The 19,847-nt window shown below is 48.4% G+C and overlaps 2 protein-coding genes across 2 annotated transcripts in view; one reads left to right on the top strand and one right to left on the bottom strand.

Annotated features, from left to right (window-relative positions):
• LOC139273794 (zinc finger protein 850-like) overlaps positions 1 to 10,884 on the top strand; it is a 76,375-nt gene extending 65,491 nt beyond the window's left edge. The window contains exon 3 of the mRNA XM_070890892.1: positions 9,650 to 10,884. Within this exon, the coding sequence (XP_070746993.1) occupies positions 9,650 to 10,743 (1,094 nt within the window). The 3' untranslated portion in view covers positions 10,744 to 10,884. The remainder of the gene's footprint in view (positions 1 to 9,649) is intronic.
• Positions 285 to 1,979, bottom strand: LOC139272898 (zinc finger protein 235-like; the record flags this gene model as incomplete). The annotated part of the gene is made up of 1 exon (XM_070888999.1): positions 285 to 1,979. A coding segment is annotated over one exon (1,215 nt), but the record flags the coding sequence as incomplete, so codon positions are not given.
• Positions 10,885 to 19,847: the final 8,963 nt, after the last annotated feature.

Consider the following 19,847-nt stretch of genomic DNA (forward strand, 5'->3'; position numbering starts at 1 on the left):
AAATCATCACCAAAAGGCTCAGACCCAGAAAGGAACTATCGAACACTCTGTACAACAGTATTCGGGACACTCACTGTCCCTCCGGATCTGTGTCCAGGGAGAAGCTGATGGGTTTCTCTTATCTTTGGGTTAAATTTTGCTCTCATCGAGGTTATGGATGTCAGTGCTGGGGAAATGGGATATTCTGAGCACCTAGTGTCTGCCTAAACACTCTCCAGTCAGGTACAGCACGGGTTAGATACAGAGTAAAGCTTCCTCCACACTGTCCCATCAAACACTCCCAGGGCAGGTACAGCACAGGATTTCAACCGAGGCCCCATCAACCCTCAACCAATATCATTCAAACAGATTATCTGGCCATTGCTGTTCATGGCAGCTTGCTGTGCACAAATCATCTGCTGCATTTCCGATACTACAACAGTGAATGCACTTCAAATGTACTTTGATATTGTTGTACTTCATTGGCTGTAAAGCACTTTGGGACATCCTGAGGTCATGTGAGGTGCCACATAAGGACAGGTCTTTGTTAAATGGAGGAGAAAAGCTCCAAAAAAGGAACAGTTGGTAACAGGACAACAATTAGTCTCCTCTTATATTGGAAAAATCAAGGAATTGACAAAATGTGTGTTGGAACCAAAGCTGAGTTATTTGTCAGATATCCAGAAAATTAAACTCCGGCCCAGTTTCAGGGGAAACAAAGCCCAATTGTCAGAATGAACAAGGTTCAGTCCCGATGTGATTAACAGCAGAATCCAACCCTGCAGTCACATGTGAACTCGCTGGTGTTTCAGCCGGTTAGATGGATCAGAGAATCCCTTCCCACACACAGAGCAGGTGAACGGCCTCTCCCCAGTGTGAGTGCGTTGGTGCATCATCAGATGATTTCTGATTTTAAAGCTCTTCTCACAGTCAGAACATTTAAATGGTCTCTTATTGGTGTGAACAAGCTGGTGTACAGTGAGGTTGGATGACTGAGTGAATCGCTTTCCACACACACAGCAGATGAATGGTCTCTCCCCTGTGTGTATACGTTGGTGTATCATCAGCTCCATTTTGGTTTTAAAGCTCTTCTCACAGTCAGAACATTTAAATGGTCTCTTATCAGAGTGAACAACTTGGTGTGCAGTGAGGCTGGATGAACGAGTGAATCTCTTCCCACACTCTGAGCAGGTGAACGGCCTCTCCCCAGTGTGAGTGCGTTGGTGCATCATCAGCTGATTTCTGCTTTTAAAGCTCTTCTCACAGTCAGAACATTTAAAAGGCCTCTTATTGGTGTGAACAACTTGGTGTGTAGTGAGATTGCATGACTGAGTGAATCCCTTCCCACACACAGAGCAGGTGAACGGCCTCTCCCCTGTGTGAAAAGATTGGTGTCTCATCAGACTATTTCTGCTTTTAAAGCTCTTCTCACAGTTAGAACATTTAAAAGGCCTCTTTCTGGTATGAATAAGGAGGTGTGTAGTGAGCTGGGATAACTGAGTGAATCCCTTCCCGCACATGGAGCAGGTAAACAGCCTCTCCCCAGTGTGTACTCGCTGGTGTCTCAGCAGATCAATTTTGGTTTTAAAGCTCTTCTCACAGTCAGAACATTTAAAAGCTCTCTCATCAGAGTGAACAAGTTGGTGTGACAGTAGATTCGCTGAACAGGTGAATTCCTTCCCATACACGGAGCTGGTGAACGGCCTCTCGTCAGAGTGAACAAGTTTATGGCGCCTCAGCTCCCCGGAGCTTTTAAAGCACTTCCCGCAGTCCGGACATTTAAAAGGTCTCTCGTCAGTGTGAACTCGCTGGTGTGTCTTCAGCTGGGAAGAAATAGTGAATCCCTTCCCACACACGGGGCAGGTGAACGGCCTCTCCCCGGTGTGACTGCGCCGATGAATTTCCAGCAGGGACGGGGAACGGAATCCCTTGCCACAGTCCTCACATTCCCACGGTTTCTCCGTGGTGCGGGTGTCCTTGTGTCTCTCCAGGTTGGATGATCAGTTGAAGCCTTGTCCACACGCACAACACGTGTACGGTTTCTCCCTGCTGTGAATGGTGCAATGTTTTTTACGGCTGCGTAACTGGTTAAAGCTCTTTCCTCAGGCAGTGCACTGGAACACTATCACTCGTGTGTCTCGGTGCTTTTCCAGTCACACTAATGTTTGAAATCTTTCCTCACAGACAGAACAGACAAACATTTCTCCTTCCACATTCAAAGGCCAATGATATTCAGGTAACGATGAATCGAGTGACTCGGTCAGATCTTGATGTGATGTTTGGTTTGAGTTTCCCGTCTGTAAATCCTCCCCTTCTAATACGCTGTAAAAGAGTTTACAAAAGTCATCAATGTAAGTCCAGGGTAGGTAGAAAATCTAAACAGACAATTCCAGCTTCTATGGAATATTCTTTCCTCTTTTGTTCCCACAAACATGTGATCCAATCAAACTAAAAGAAGCCAAAATAAGCAACAAAAGCAAAGGGCACCTTCCCAACTGAACCAGAATGTTGTTCCCAGTGTGTATGAGACACTCTATACCCTGAGGTGTCACCGTCGAGGAAGGCATCAAGGAACCAGTGCACACCGCATGCTCACTCTCCAGGGCCATCCGGGCACCGACAAGGCAAAAGACCACAAGAATTAGGTGCAGGAATAGGCCATACTGCCCCTCGAGCCTGCTCCACCATTCAATAAGCTCATGGCTGATCTTCAAACTCAGCTCCACCTTCCTGCCCTATCTCCATATCCCTTGATACCCAAGAGTCCAACAATCTATCTATCTCAGTCTTGAATATACTCAACACCTCAGCACCCACAGTCCTTTGGGGTGGAGAATTTCAAAGATTTACAACCCTCTGAGTGAACAAATTCCTCCTCATCTCATTCTTATAATGGCCAACCACCTTATCCTGAGACTGTGGGCCCTATTCCTAGATTCTCCAGCCAGGGGAAACAACCTCTCAGCATCTACCCTGTCAATGCCCCTCAGAATTTTACATCTTTCAATGAGATCCCCTCTTATTCTTCTAAACTCCAGAGAGTATAGGCCCATTCTACTCAATCTCTCCTATTAGGACAATCCCCCCATCCCAGGAATCAATCTGGTGAATTGCACTCCCTCTAAGACAAGTAGACCCTTCCTCAGATAAGGACCCCAACACTGTGCACTGCAGGTGTGGTCTCACCAAGGCCTTTTACAGTTGTAGCAAGACTTCCTTATTCTTGTACTCCAACCATCTTGCAATAAAGGCCAACATGCCTTCCTAATTGCTTACTGTACCTGCATGCCAACTCTCTGTGTTTCCTGTGCGAGGACACCTAAATCTCTCTGAACACTAACATTTATTAGTTTTTCACTTTTTAAAAAATATTCTGTTTTTCTATTCTTCCTACCAAAGTGAATAACCTCACATTTCCCCACATTATGTTCCATCTGCCACCTTATTGCCCACTCACTGAAACTGTCCATATCCCTTTGCAGGGTCTTTGCATTCTCCTCACAGCGTACTTTCCCACCTGGCTTTGTATCGTCAGCAAATTTGGATACACTGTACTTGATCCCTTCATCCAAGCAGGGAGGTCCTGCTGCAACTGTACAGGGTATTGGTAAGGCCGCACCTGGAGTACTGCGTGCAGTTTTGGTCACCTTACTTAAGGAAGGATATATTAGCCTTGGAGGGGGTACAGAGACGATTCACTAGGCTGATTCCGGAGATGAGGGGGTTACCTTATGATGATAGGTTGAGTAGACTGGGTCTATACTCATTGGAGTTCAGAAGGATGAGGGGTGATCTTATAGAAACATTTAAAATAATGAAAGGGATAGACAAGATAGAGGCAGAGAGGTTGTTTCCACTGGTCGGGGAGACTAGAACTTGGGGGCACAGCCTCAAAATATGGGGGAGCCAATTTAAAACCGAGTTGGAAGGAATTTCTTCTCCCAGAGGGTTGTGAATCTGTGGAATTCTCTGCCCAAGGAAGCAGTTGAGGCTAGCTCATTGAATGTATTCAAATCACAGATAAATAGATTTTTAACCAATAAGGGAATTAAGGGTTATGGGGAGCGGGCGGGTAAGTGGAGCTGAGTCCACGGCCAGATCAGCCATGATCTTTTTGAATGGCGGAGCAGGCTTGAGGGGCTAGATGGCCTACTCCTGTTCCTAATTCTTATGTTCTTATGTTATGTTCTTATTATGTTTAATATAGATTGTAAATAGCTGAGACCAAAGCACTAGCACCCCACTAGTTACAGCCTGCCAACCGGATAATAACCCGTTTATCCCTAATCTCTGTTTTCCGTCCGTTAACCAATCCTCTATCCATGTTAATATATTACCCCCAATTCCATGTGGCGCATCAAATGCATTTTGGAAATCCTGCAATATTACATCCACTGGTTCCCCTTCATCCACCCTGCTAAAAAGGTAATAAATTTGTTCAACGCGATTTCCCTTCCATAAAATCATGTTGACTCTGCATAACCAGACCATGATTTTCTAAATGCCCTGTTACCACTTCTGTAGTAATGGATTCCAGCATTTTCCCAATGACTGATGTCAGGCTAACTGGCCCGCAGTTCCCCGTTTTCTCTCTCCCTCCTTTCTTGACCGTGGAAGTGAGGCAGGCAGCCAGAGTGACTCACCCCCGGGCCCCGCCCATTCTGGACCTACAAGTTGCTGTTTTAGCCAGGCCCAGGAGAAGAACCTCTGTCTTACCCACCCTCACTCCGCACCGGGCGACCAAAGATTAGGAGCACAGAGCTAAAATGTAACCAAGAGTTAAGGAGCAGCCCCTTCAGGTAACTATCGAGGGGCTGCAACCTCTCACACTGAATATATACATGGCCCATGGACTCCTCTAGGCCACAAACATCACAGACGGCCTGGGAGTAGGATGAAGCAGAAAAAGAATGCGTATGACAGATGTCAAGTCGAGAATACATCTGAGAGATCTAACGGTTTATGTGCACAAATCATTGAAGGTGGCAGGACAGGTTATGAAAGCAGTTCAAAAAGCTTACGGGATCCTAGGCTTCATGAATAGAGGTACAGAGTACAAAAGCGTGGAAATTATGATCAACCTGTATAAAAGACTGGTTCGGCCTCAACTGCAGTAGTGTGTCCAATTCTGGGCACCACACTTTAGGAGCGATGTGAAGGCCTCAGAGAGGGTGCAGAAAAGATTTACGGGAATGATTCCAAGGATGAGGGACTTCAGTAATGTGGATAAACTAAGAAGCTGGGGTTGTTCTCCTTAGAGCAGAGCAGATTTAACAGAGGTGTTCAAAATCATGCGGGGTTGGACACAGTAGATAGAGAGAAACTGTTCCCATTGGTGGAAGGGTCAAGAACCAGAGCAAGTGGTCAGGATCCGGAATGCACGGCCTGAAGGGGTGGTGGAGGCCAAGTCAAAATGGAGTTGGATAAGTACCTGAAGGAGGGAAATCTGTAGGTCTAGGGGGCAAAGGCAAGTGAGTAGGACTAGCTGAGGTGCTCTTGCAGAGAGCCGTCAAGGGTTTGACAGGCCGAATGTCCTTCAGTGCTGTAACCATTCTTGATTCTAACGACACCCAGCTCTACCTCACCACCACTTCTCTCAACCCCTCCACAGTCTCTAATTTGTCAGACTGCTTGTACGACATCCAGTACCAGGTGAGCAGAAATTTCCCCGTCACAAACTCCGGTCTCTAGCCACCAACTCCATCCCTCTCTCTAGCATCTGTCTGAGGCTGAACCAGACTGTTCGCAAACTTGGTGTCATATTTGACCCTGAAATGGGCTCCGAGCACATATCTGCACCTTAATTAAACCACCCATTTCCACCCCCATAACATTGCTCGTCTCCGCCCTTGCCTCAGCTCATCTGCTGCAGAAGCCCTCAAGCAGGCCTTTGTTACCTCTAGACTTGACTACTCCAACAAACTCCTGGCTGGCCTCCCACAATCTACCCTACGTTATCCTGAGGTCATCCAAAACTCGGCAGCCCATGTCCTAATTCGCACCAAATCCCGTTCATCCATCATCCCTGTGCTCGCTGACCTACACTAGCTCCATTTTGCAACACCTCAATTTCAAAATTCTCATCCTTGTTTACATATACCTCCATGGGTTCGCCCCTCTCTATCTCTGTAATCTCCTTCAGCCTCATAAGCCCACATCTCTCCATTTATCTGATCTCCTCAAATTCTGCCCTCTTGAGGATCCCTAATTATAAACACTTAAACCATCGGTGGTCCTGCCTTCTGTTGCCTAGGCCCAAAACTCAAACTCCCTCACTCTGCAGGTAGGAGGTTTAGAGGGTAAATTTCTTCACCCAGAATTTAGTGGGAGTCTGGAACTCACTGCCTAAAAGGATGGTCGAGACAGAAACCATCATAACATTTAAAAAGTACTTGGATCTGCACTTGAAGTGCCGTAACCTACAGGGCTACAGACCAAGAGCTGGAAAGTGGGATTAGCCTGGATAGCTGTTTGTCGGCCGGTATGGACACGATGGGCCGAAATGGCCTCCTTCCATGCTGTAAATTTCTGTGATTCTATGATTCTAAATCTTTTCGCCTCGGTGACAAATTATAACACTCCTGTGAAGTGCCTTTGGATATTTTACTACATTAAAGGTGCACTATAAATAGAGGCTGCTGCTGTGAGGTGATGAAGAGCCTGTTGCCCAGGTTACTGCTGTGAGGTGATGAAGAGCCTGTTGCCCAGGTTACTGCTGTGAGGTGATGAAGACCCTGTTGCCCAGGTTACTGCTGTGAGGTGATGAAGAGCCTGTTGCCTAGGTTACCGCTGTGAGGTGATGAAGACCCTGTTGCCTAGGTTACCGTTGTGAGGTGATGAAGAGCCTGTTGCCCAGGTTACCGCTGTGAGGTGATGAAGAGCCTGTTGCCCAGGTTACCGCTGTGAGGTGATGAAGAGCCTGTTGCCCAGGTTACCGCTGTGAGGTGATGAAGAGCCTGTTGCCCAGGTTACCGCTGTGAGGTGATGAAGAGCCTGTTGCCTAGGTTACTGCTGTGAGGTGATGAAGAGCCTGTTGCCCGAGTTACCGCTGTGAGGTGATGAAGAGCCTGTTGCCCGGGTTACCGCTGTGAGGTGATGAAGAGCCTGTTGCCCGAGTTACTGCTGTGAGGTGATGAAGAGCCTGTTGCCCGAGTTACCGCTGTGAGGTGATGAAGAGCCTGTTGCCCGGGTTACCGCTGTGAGGTGATGAAGAGCCTGTTGCCCGAGTTACCGCTGTGAGGTGATGAAGAGCCTGTTGCCCGGGTTACCGCTGTGAGGTGATGAAGAGCCTGTTGCCCGAGTTACCGCTGTGAGGTGATGAAGAGCCTGTTGCCCGAGTTACCGCTGTGAGGTGATGAAGAGCCTGTTGCCCGAGTTACCGCTGTGAGGTGATGAAGAGCCTGTTGCCCCGGTTACTGCAGTGAGGTGATGATGCACCTGTTGCCCAGGTTGCTCCGTCTCGCGAGCGTTGGGATCCCAAAGCTCCGCCCACTCATTGTTCCTGCCCAAGGTGGCCGCGCATGCGTCGTGACCCCGCCTTGTGCAAGATGGCGGCCAGTGATCCCGCTGACCCGGGCCTGTCACCGCGGGGCAAACACGAGGCCTGTGGACTCTGATTCCGCGCCTGAGGCCTATACCGGGTGTTTATTAAGCTCCCCGGCCCAACCACGGGCCCACATCCTCCCCCGCGCCCACAATCTCCTACCGCCTTCCCGAAGCGTCTCTTCGACCAACGTCTGCTGCACCAGCCGCGCATGCTCATTGAGGGAGATCCGGGCTCAGCCCCGCCCACCGCAGGAAGCTCCGCCTCTTACTCACTCCGATTGGTTGGAGGACCAACCGCCCGCTAGGTCCTCCAGCTCCGCCCCCGCTCTTCCTATTGTTCCGGAGCTGGCGTCAATCGCCCGGGCAGTGTGAGCTGAGCATGCGCAGAGCGAGCACTGGAGACACACGGACGGTGAGACGAGCTCAGGCTGGAGCCGGACTCTACACCGGGTGAGAATCAGGGGGCGCAGGGGAGTCATCGATCGGCAAGTGGGCGGGGAGGCTTCATAAACAACTGGTGTAGGCCGCAAGCCCCGAGTAATAACCCGGAACTCCCGCGTTTGCAGCGACGGATTTTTTTCTTCCGGTAACAGGCCCGGATTAACCACCATCTTTGTGCAGGAAGGTTCAGAGTGCAGCCCGCTCGCTTCACGGCGTAACCGCGCATGCGCAGCCAACTTGGCAGGACAACAATTAGTGGGCGGGGCTCCAGTGCCCAGGACTGAAATCATTGTCTCATTTATTTTATTCCCACTCTCCACAAATCGTATTTCTCACCATCTCTCCTGAAGGCGTTGGTAAGTGCCCAGCTTATGATTTACATCCCACACAATTCTAACAGAAGAGCCCCAGAGCTGGGTCCCCTTGTATACTCCCAGGGTTAGACTCCCCATGTTCAGTCGCAGGGTTAGACTCCCCATGTACAGTCCCAGGATTAGAATCCCCATGTACAGTCTCACGATTTGAATCCCCATGTACAGTCGCAGGGTTAGAATCCCCATGTACAGTCGCAGGGTTAGAATCCCCTTGTACAGTCCCAGGCTTAGAATCCCCATGTACAGTCCCAGGTTTAGAATCCGGCGCACGGAAGTGGAAATTAGGCTTCAGTGTTACAAGTTTCATCGGTTACAGCCTTTTAAAATGTTTGTGGTCAGGTATTCAAATTCCCGGATAACTCTAATCCTGGGTTTAAAGGAGGGGAGAGCTGTGTTTAAATCAAATAGTTTTTTGGAGATTTTCTGAGAGAAGAATCTGGTCAGTTTGAAACTCTGAAAGTGAAATAATTGGTTGGAAATTTCCAATTAGTTGTTTTTGACCAGGGAGGAGGAATTCTGTAACAAGGAAAGAACCGGGCAAGATTTGAAAGGTTTTAACAAAGAGTTCGAGAGACTCTTAAATTTGGGATCTTTATTTTGTCCACTCGAGGAGTTAGATAACAAACTTCCTCATGGGAATGTAGAGCTGGAGTATTAGGCCGTGATCTGTTTACATGTTCATCTTCTGTTAAATACATTTTCTGAGTGAATTTAAATTTAAAACTTGGTTTGCAGGCGTGATACTCTATCCGCACAGCAAAGGTGAGAGAGATGCTGTGGGGCACATGCTAAGTCCCTAGCTGAAAGTGATTAACAGTCTAGGTTATGGGTTAAATGATCCCAGGCATGTGAAGGAACATTGTATAGAAACTAGAATTGTCTGTTCTGTATTTCTATCCTGTACTTACAGTGATGACTTTTGTAAACTCCTTTTACAGGATATTAGAAAGAGAGGATTTATAGATGGGAAACTCAAACCAAACATCATATGAAGATCTGACAGAGTCACTCGATTCATCAGGACCTGAATATTATCGGCCTTTGAATGTGGAAGGAGAAATACTTGTCTGTTCTGTCTGTGGGAAAGGATTTCAAACATCAGTGCGACTGGAAAAACACCGACACACACACCCGAGTGAGAGTGTTCCAGTGCACTGACTGTAGAAAGGGCTTTAACCAGTTACACAGCCTGAAAAAACATCGCACCATTCACAGCGGGGAGAAACCATACACGTATTCTGTGTGTGAACGAGGCTTCAACTGATCGTCCAACCTGGAAAGGCACAAGGACACCAGCACCACGGAAAAAGCGTGGAAATGTGGGGAATGTGGGAAGGGCTTCAATTACCCGTCTGAGCTGGAGATTCATCGACGCAGTCACAGTGGGGAGAGGCCGTTCATCTGCTCCGTGTGTGGGAAGGGATTCACTAAGTCATCCAAACTGCTGATGCACCAGCGAATTCACACCGGGGAGAAGCCGTTCACCTGCTGTGTGTGTGGAAAGGGATTCACTCTGTCATCCAACCTACTGGCACATAAACGAGTTCACACTGGGGAGAGGCCGTTTACCTGCTCTGAGTGTGGGAAGGGATTCACTCATTCATCCGGCCTCCTGAATCACCAGCGAGCTCACACTGGGGAGAGACCGTTCATCTGCTCAAAATGTGGGAAGAGATTCACTCGGTCATCCAACCTGCTGGCACACAACAAGCAAGTTCACACCGGGGAGAGGCCGTTCACTTGTTCCGTGTGTGAGAAGGGATTCGCTCAGTTATCCAGCCTGCTGACACACAAACGAGTTCACACTGGGGAGAGGCCGTTCACCTGCTCCGAGTGTGGGAAGGGATTTGCTCAGTTATCCACCTTGCAGAATCACCAGCGAGTTCACACTGGGGTGAGGCCGTTCACCTGCCTCGTGTGTGAGAAGCGATTCAGTCGGTCATCCAACCTGCTGGCGCATAAACGAGTTCACACTGGGGAGAGGCCGGTCACCTGCTCCGTCTGTGGGAAGGGATTCACTGCACTAGCCAGTCTCCAGAAACACCAGCTAGTTCACACTGGGGAGAGGTTGTTCACCTGCTCGGAGTGTGGAAAGGGATTTACTCAGTCCTCCAACCTGCTGGCACACAACAAGCAAGTTCACACTGAGGGCAGGCCATTCACTTGCTCCGAATGTGGGAAGGGATTCGCTCTGTCATCCGGCTTCCTGAAACACCAGCGAGTTCACACTAGGGAGAGACCGTTTACTTGCTCCAAATGTGGGAAGGGATTCACTCGGTCATCCGACCTGCTGGTACACAACAAGCGATTTCACACTGGGGAGAGGCCATTCTCTTGCTCCGTGTGTGGGAAGAGATTCATTGTGTCATCTGACCTCCTGAGACACCAGCGAGTTCACAATTGACTCCAGGGGTTGGAATCTGCTGTTAATCACATCCGTTACTGAACCATGTTCATTCTGGCAGTTGGAGTTTGTTTCTGCCGATGTTAATAACCCTATAACTGGGCTATAGTTTAATATTCTGTAAATGTCAAATAAATAGGCTTTCTTTTAAACACCGTGTGCCTAGTCCTTGATATCTCAAATGATAAGACGAGCTGATTGAGGACTTGTTCAGAACTGAGTGGAATACATCTTGGAACGGAGTTCCCACAACTTTTTAAAAGATGAATCTACAAGATGTCCAAGTCTGACATTCGATTTCACCCGATGGGAAATATTCTGATAATATTTTACCGTCACAGGGCAAAGCAGCAATGTTACTTTAACATCAGTTTAATCAAACTCAATGATCTCAATCCGATCCCCACAGTTAAACGTCTCCTTAAAGCTGACGGTGTCGGTAGTTCTGCAGCTCATTTCTCAGTGTTCATTCTTTATTTATTCATTCATTCTCGGGAGGTGCGCGAGCCGGGTTGGCATTCATTGCCCATCCATAATTGCCCGTTTAGGAGGTGGTGAGCCGCTGCCTTCTTGAATCGTGCTGCAGTCTATGAATGAGAGGGGATATCATAGAAACATATAAAAATCTGATGGGATTGGACAGGTTAGATGCAGGAAGAATGTTCCCGATGTTAGAGAAGTCCAGAACCAGGAGTCACAGTCTAAGGATAAGGGGTAAGCCATTTAGGACTGAAATGAGGAGAAACTTCTTCACTCAGAGAGTTGTGACCCTGTGGAATTCTCTACCACAGAAAGTTGTTGAATATATCTAACGAACTGACCTCAAAAGGGAGTTAAATATGGTCCTTGCGGCTAAAGGGATCAAGGGGCATGGAGAGAAAGCAGGAATTGGGTACTGAAGTTGCATGATCAGCCATGATCATGTTGAATGGTGGTGCAGGCTCGAAGGGCCAAATGACCTACTCCTACACCTATTTTCTATGTTTCTGAGGTCAGGATGGTGCGTGACTTGGAAGGGAACTTGGAGGTGCTGGTCTTTCCATACACCTGCTCTCCTTGTCCTTCTACACGGTGGAGATTATGGGTTTAGAAGGTGCTGTTGAAGAAGCTTTGGTGACTTGTTGCTCTAGTTGGTGCACACTACAGACATAGTGGTCCTCATCTTTTTAATACAAGACAGGCCTCAGCCCAGTCATTTGTTCCCAATGTTGATACAGTAGTTCAAGACGTGCCAGGTATCAGGAGCAGTATCGAGAGGTGCCAGGTATCAGGAGCAGTATTGAGATGTGCCAGGTATCAGGAGCAGTATCCAGAGGTGCCAGGTATCAGGACCGACATAAATTATCTTCATTTATTCATATTTTAATAACTTTTTCTGAATGTGAGCCATGCCAAGTGCCAAGATATCAGACCACCATAGAAAATGAGTTTGACACCCCTCGTGTTGAGGGAGCTTTATTCTGATTTTATCCCATGCTGTACCTGCCCTGTGATGTTAGAAAAGTTCCCTAGATTCTAGAACAGTCCCAGCGGATGGGAAAGTAACAATTGCTCATTGCACACAGTACTCAGCCTGACCATTTATTATGAGCATAACAATTGGTGACGAGGTAATGAACTGCGCAAAAATGCAAAGAACAGTCGGCAACCTGGAGAAGTTCTCAGAGGGGGACGATTGGGAGGCCTTCGTCGAGAGACTCGACCAATACTTCGTAGCCAACGAGCTGGAAGGGGACGAGAATGCGGTCAAACGAAGGGCGATCCACCTAACTGTCTGTGGGGCAACAACCTATGGCCTCATGAAGAACCTCGTGGCCCCGACTACACCAACAGAGAAATCCTACAAAGAACTGTGTACGCTGGTCCGGAAGTACCTAAATCCTAAGGAAAGTGTTTTAATGGTGAGATATCGGTTCTACACATGTCAATGATCGGAGGGCTAGGAAGTGGCGAGCTACGTCGCTGAACTATGGCGCCTTGCAGGATATTGTGAGTTTGAGGGATTCCAAGAACAAATGCTCAGAGACTTTTTTGTACTGGGCATCGGACATGAGACAATTCTTTGCAAACTGTTGACTGTTAAAACCCCAAATCTGAGTAAAGCCATAACGATAGCCCAGGCCCAGGCATTCACTGGAGTTCAGAAGAATGAGAGGGGACCTCATAGAAACGTTTAAAATTCTGACGGGGTTAGACAGGTTAGATGCAGGAAGAATGTTCCCAATGTTGGGGAAGTCCAGAACCAGGGGACACAGTTTAAGGATAAGGGGTAAGCCATTTAGGACCGAGATGAGGAGGAATTTCTTCACCCAGAGAGTGGTGAACCTGTGGAATTCTCTACCACAGAAAGTTGTTGAGGCCAATTCACTAAATATCTTCAAAAAGGAGTTAGATGGAGTCCTCACTACTAGGGGAATCAAGGGGTATGGTGAGAAAGCAGGAATGGGGTACTGAAGTTGCATGTTCAGCCATGAACTCATTGAATGGCGGTGCAGGCTAGAATGGCCGAATGACCTACTCCTGCACCTATTTTCTATGTTTCTATGTTTCTATGTCCACCAGCGACAACACCAAGCAGCTTTTGCAGAAGAAGTATCGGCCAGTACTGTGCATAAAGTAATGTCGATTTTGAGCAGAAATGTACAGGGCAGAATGTACACGCCGGCTGCTGTGGCCCGACCTCAATTGACCCAGAGTCCGCCATCATCTATTAATGCGAGGCAGTTAACACCCTGTTGGCGCTGCGGGGGTGATCATTGGCCCCATCAATGCCGCTTTAAGAACTATGCGTGCAATGGTTGCAGAACAATGGGACACCTCCAACGAATGTGCAGGTGAGCTGCAAACCCTGCAAACTACCACGTTGCAGGGGAAGATCAGTCCTCAGTGGATCAGACGGAATTGGAAACTCGTACGGAGGAGGCAGAGGTGTACGGGGGTACACATGTTCATGACGAAATGCCCACCAATAATGTTGAAAGTTGAACTGAACGGTATTCCAGTGTCTATGGAGCTGGACACGGAGGCAAGCCAGTCCATAATTAGTAAAACGGCCTTCGACAGGCTGTCGGGGAAGAAGGCACACAGGCCAAAGCTCAGCCCCATTCACACCAAACTAAGGACTTATACAAAGGAACTAATCCCTATAAATGGTAGTGCTGAAGTCATAGTCTCCTATGATGGAGCAGTACACGAACTTATGCTGTGGATTGTGCCAGGGGATGGCCCCACGTTGTTTGGCAGAAGCTGGCTGGGAAAAATCCGCTGGAACTGGGACGACATCCGAGCGCTCTCGGCAGTTGATGACACTGCATGTACCCAGTTTCTAAGCAAATTCCTTTTGTTATTTGAGCCAGGCATTGGAAGTTTGTCAGGGGCGGAAGTGCGGATCCATTTGGTTCCCAGTACCCAACCCATCCATCACAGTGCTCGGGTGATACCGTACATGATGCGTGAAAAAGTGGAAATCGAGCTGGGCAGGCTGCAACATGAAGATATCATCACACCGGTGGAATTCAACAACTGGGCCAGTCTGATTGTTCCGGTACTCGAGGATAGTACGGTTAGAATTTGTGGGGTTATAAAATAATGATTAACCGTTTATCGCTGCAGGACCAGTACCCGCTACCCAAGGCAGTCGACCTATTTGTGACCCTAGCTGGAGGAAAGACATTCACCAAGCTGGACATGATGCAGGAGCTGGAGGAGTCTTCGAAGGGCCTCACCTGCATCAGCACGCACAAAGGTCTGTTTATTTACAACCGGTGCCCCTTCAGGATTCAGTCGGCTGCAGCGATCTTCCAGCAAAACATGGAAAGCCTGCTAAAGTCAGTTCCTTGCACAGTGGTCTTCCAGGACGATATATTGGTACAGGTCGGGACACCATGGAGCACTTGAAGAATCTGGAGGAGGTTCTGAGTCAGTTGGATTGCGTTGGGCTCAGGTTGAAATGCTCAAAGTGTGTTTTCCTGGCACAGGACGTTGAATTCTTAGGAAGGAGGATTGTAGCTGATGGCATCAGACCCACCGATGCTCAGACGGAGGCCATCAAGAACACGCTACGACCACGGAACGTGACGGAGCTGCGGTCGTTCCTGGGACTCCTTAACTACTTCGATAATTTCCGACCTGAGTTAAACACCCTGCTAGATCCCCTGCATGCTCTATTGCGCAAGGGAGATGACTGGGTATGGGGGAATTCACAAGAGGCTATCTTTAAAAAAGCCAGAAATTTACTGTGTTCTAACAAACTGCTTGTCCTGTATAACCCATGTAAACGACTAGTGTTAGCTTGTGATGCATCATCATATGGGGTCAGGTGTGTGTTACAACAGGCTAATGAATCGGGAATTTTGCAACCGGTTGCGTATGCATTCAGGAGTTTGTCCAAGGCCAAAAGGGCCTACAGCATGGTTGTAAAAGAGGCTCTGGCGTACATTTATGGGGTAGAAAAAATGCACCAGAACTTGTTTGGCCTCAAGTTTGAGCTTAAAACTGACCACAAGCCGCTCATATCACTGTTCTCGGAGAGCAAAGGGATTAATACCAATGCCTTTGTCCACATCCAAAGATGGGCGCTCACGTTGTCGGCATACAACTATGTAATTCGCCACAGACCGGGCACAGATGCTTTCAGTTGGCTACCATTGCCCACCACTAGGGTGGAAATGGCACAGCCAGTGGACTTACTTATGGTCATGGAGGCATTTGAGAACGAGAAATCCCCTGTTACGGCCCGCCAGATTAGGACCTGGACCAGCCAGGATCCTTTACTGTCCCTGGTAAAAAGAACTGTGTCCTCCATGGGAGCTGGTCCAGTGTCCCAGTGCAGATGCAGGAAGCGATTAAGCCATTCCACAGATGCAAAGATGAGCTGTCCCTGCAGGCGGACTGTCTCTTGTGAAGCAATCGTGTGGTTTTGGCCAAGAAAGGCAGAGACACATTTATTTGTGAACTGCACAGCACCCACCCAGGCATCGTGATGATGAAAGTCATAGCCAGATCCCATGTTGGTGGCCAGGCATCGACTCAGATTTAGAGTCATGTGTGCACCAGAGCAACACTTGCTCTCAGTTGAGCAATGCACTGCTAAGTTTATGGTCCTGGACATCCAAACCGTGGTCGAGGATCAATGTAGACTATGCGGGCCCATTCTGAGGCAAAATGTTTTTGGTTGTCGTAGATGCTTACTCAAAGTGGAATGAACGTGCAATAATTTGTGTAAGCACGTCCACGGCCACCATTGAAAGTCTACAAGCTATGTTTGCCACGCATTTCCTGCCCAATGTCCTAGTCAGCGACAATGGGCCGTGCTTCACCATTGCCGAATTCAAAGAGTTCATGACCTGCAATGGGATCAAACATGTCACACCTGCGCCGTTCAAGCTCTCATCCAATGGCCAGGCAGAACGGGCAGTTCAGACCATCAAGCAAAGTTTGAAACGCGTGTCGGAAGGCTCCCTGCAGACCCAGTTGTCCCGAGTACTGCTCAGCTACCGCACCAAACCCCACTCACTCACAGGGATTCCACTGCCGAGCTGCTCATGAAAAGGGTGCTTAAAACAAGGCTCTCACTGGTCCACCCTGATCTACATGATCACGTGGAGGACAAGCGGCTTCAACAAAGTGTGTACCATGACTGCGCAAACTTGTCATGCGATATTGAGATCAATGATCCTGTGTTTATGCTCAATTATGGACATGGGCCCAAATGACTTGCTGGCATAGTCACAGCCAAAGTGGGGAGTCGGGTGTTTCAGGTCAAACTGACCAATGGACAAATGCACAGAAAACACTTGGACCAAATTAAGCTGCGGTTCACCAACAGCTACGTACAACCTGAAGAGGACACCACCAACTTTGACCTTCCAACACACACACACGTGGTAACTGACATCAAGTTGACCACGAAACAGAACTCATCATCCCCAGCAGCCCGGCAAGGCTGGCTGCCCAACAGCCCAATGAAGAACTGACCAACCCAACCACACCAGTATTTGTACCGAGACGATTGACAAGGGAACGCAAAGCCCCAGATCGTCTCACCTTGTTAATAAGTGTATATTATTGACTTTACGGGGAAGTGATGTTATGTATTTAACCCCTTGTAACCTGCATCACACCTGTCCACCAGAGGGCCTACCTGTTGGGAGTCCCAAGGGATCCCAGCATCCCTTGGGAGCACAGTATATAAACAGACCACCCACGAGTGCCTGCGTTCTGGAACTACAGTAAAGGAGCTATGGTCACACTTGCTCATTACACACAGTACTCGGTCTGACCATTTATTATGAGCATAACACCCTCCTTGTCACATCCTAGCTGTTTAAAATCCAGATTCATCGCATTCTCGGATTTTTCTCCATTTCACTCCTGAACTTGTTGCGTGATGCTGGCGTTTAGTCCCAGTCACTGTTTGTCCTCCAGTACCTTGCCAAGTAGTAATTCTGAGCTTGTGGGTCAATACTGAAGGTGCTGCATGATGGGGGGGTGGGGGGCCTAGTCACTGTTTTCCACAATCAATCAACCTCTGTATCTTTAACTAACAGTGACATGGAAAGAGGGAACTGAATGATCTTTTCAACACCTGTCTAGTTGAGAGGAAGAAAATAAACGAGGAGTTGAATCAGAGTTGGGAAATACAATTAGAGAATCATGGTTCAATATGTAATCTAAATTATTTAAAATCAAATCAATTGTTACAATTAATATATTCATCTCATGCCAAGTGGGAAACAAGTGATGTCTGGGCTGTGCAGGAGCGTTTGCGCCCGATTACACAGCATGTCTCCGCTCCAAATTAACTTCTTTCAGTGTTGCTAGAGCAAAAAGCGATTATGGCGGATGTCCTTACGCAGAGGGCTCCGCATGGTTGAATAGGCCCTATCTCCATCAGTGGGGGCATAACGTGCAGGCGCGTGAAGGGCTGCTGCCCGGAGACCGTCTCCCTGCGTGGAGCATGCGCGGTGCGGCTCCTGGAAACTGAGCGCGGCCTCAGCAACACCAAGTGCGGGTCTCAGGCCCGAGTCAGAGCCCACCCGCCCGGGGGCAGTGAGAGGCTGCCCCACACGAGGACAACAACACCTTGTATTTATACAGCAGGCCCAGCAATTGCAGGCCGCTCTGTCCAGGGGTGGGCACTGGGTGCGGGTAGGAGGCGCAGCCGGGCCTCCTGTGGGGCTCTGTTTGTTGCAGCAGTTTGAGCGGGAGTGGGGATGGAGTAGAAGCTGCTGGGTTTCACCCCAGGTACTTCTGGGCCCAGTGGGACCAACAATTGCCCATGTGGGGCTGTCCGGGGAGGTGGGCTCTGGGCCCAGTGGGACCAACAATTGCCCATGTGGGGCTGTCCGGGGAGGTGGGCTCTGGGCCCAGTGGGGCCAACAATTCCCCATGTGGGGCTGTCCGGGGAGGTGGGCTCTGGGCCTAGTGGGACCAACAATTGCCCATGTGGGGCTGTCCGGGGTGGTGGGTTCTGGGGAGATTAGATTGTTAAACAGACACTGTGCACAATATAAAAGAGTTTTAGGATTAAGTATTTCTGCAGAGGCTTTACGTCCTTTTTACATATACAGATTTTTTTAATTCATTCTTTGGATGTGGCAGTCACTGGCAATATATTGCCACTCCCCAGTTTCCCGTTGATTGCTGCAGTCCGCATTTGCTCCCACAGTTAGATAGGGAGTACCTGGAATGGCAATATATGTCTGATTCAGGATGGTGTGTGACTTGGAGGGGAACTTGGAGATGTTAGAATCATAGAATGGTTACAGCGCGGAAGGAGACCATTCAGTCCGTCGAGCCTATGCTGACTCTTTGCAAGAGCACTTCAGCAAGTTCCACTCCCCAATCCTTTCCCCGTAGCCCTGCAAATAGTTTTATTTTAGATAATTATTCAATTCCCTTTTGAAAGCCACAGTTGAGTCTGCCTCCACCACCCTTTCAGGCCGTGCATTCCAGATCCTAACCACTCGCTGCGTAAAAATGTTTTTTCTTATGTCACCTTTGGTTCTTTTGCCAAGCACCTTGAATCTATGTCCTCTGGTTCTCGACCCTTCCGCCAATGGTGGTCACTTTTTTATAGTGCGACCCCATAAATGACCAGATTCACTCAGCTCAATTTCACAACCTGCCATCATTTTTTCTCTCTCATACTCCCTTTTTCTTGTTTTATATTCATTTCCCAGGGCATTAGAAGTGGAGGATTTGCAGACGCGAAGCTCAATCCAAACATCACATCAAGATCTGACAGTCACTCGTGTCATCATGACCTAACTATCACTAGTCTTTGAACATGGAATCAAAAAGCAGCGTTGACAGCGGGGAGAAACCGTGTACATGTTTGTTGTGTGGACGGGGCTTCAGTCGATCCTCTGGCCTGGCGAAACACAAATGCAGTCACACCGGGGAGAAACCGTGTAAATGTGGGGTCTGTGGGAAGTGATTCAATTACCCATCTGAGCTGGAAAATCATCAGCGAGTTCACACTGAGGATAGACCTTTTAAATGCTCGGACTGTGGGAAGTGTTATAAAACTTCCAGGGAACTGAGCTGTCATCAACGTGTTCACACTGACAAGAGTCCATTCAGGTGCTCTCACTGCGGGACTGGGTTCAGGCGATCATCTGGACTCACTGTACACCAGCGCACTGACACTGGGGAGAGGCCATTCAACTGCTCTGAGTGTGGGAAGGTATTCACTCGGTCATCCCACCTGCTGACACATCAGCGAGTTCACAAGTGACTGCAGGGGTTGGATTCTGCTGTTATTGCTGCTGTTCATTCTGATAGTTAGGCTTTGTTTCTTCTGATGTTAATAACTCCTGTAACTGGGCTGGAGTTTAATCATAGAATTCTTACAGCACAGAAGGAGGCCATTTAGCCTATCGAGCCTGTACCTATGCAGGAGCATTTCAGCTCGTCCTACTCCCTCGCCCTTTCCCCATGGCCCTGCACATATATTTCTTTCAGGTACTTATCCAATTCCCTTTTGAAAGCCACGATTGAATCTTCCTCCACCACTCTTTCAGGCCAGATCCTAGCCAATCGCTGCATTAAAAAGTTTTTCCTCATGTCGCCTTTGGTTCCTCTGCCCAATCACCTTAACT

This window comes from Pristiophorus japonicus, chromosome 9 (assembly GCF_044704955.1).
Source record: "Pristiophorus japonicus isolate sPriJap1 chromosome 9, sPriJap1.hap1, whole genome shotgun sequence".
Classification (NCBI taxonomy): domain Eukaryota; kingdom Metazoa; phylum Chordata; class Chondrichthyes; family Pristiophoridae; genus Pristiophorus; species Pristiophorus japonicus.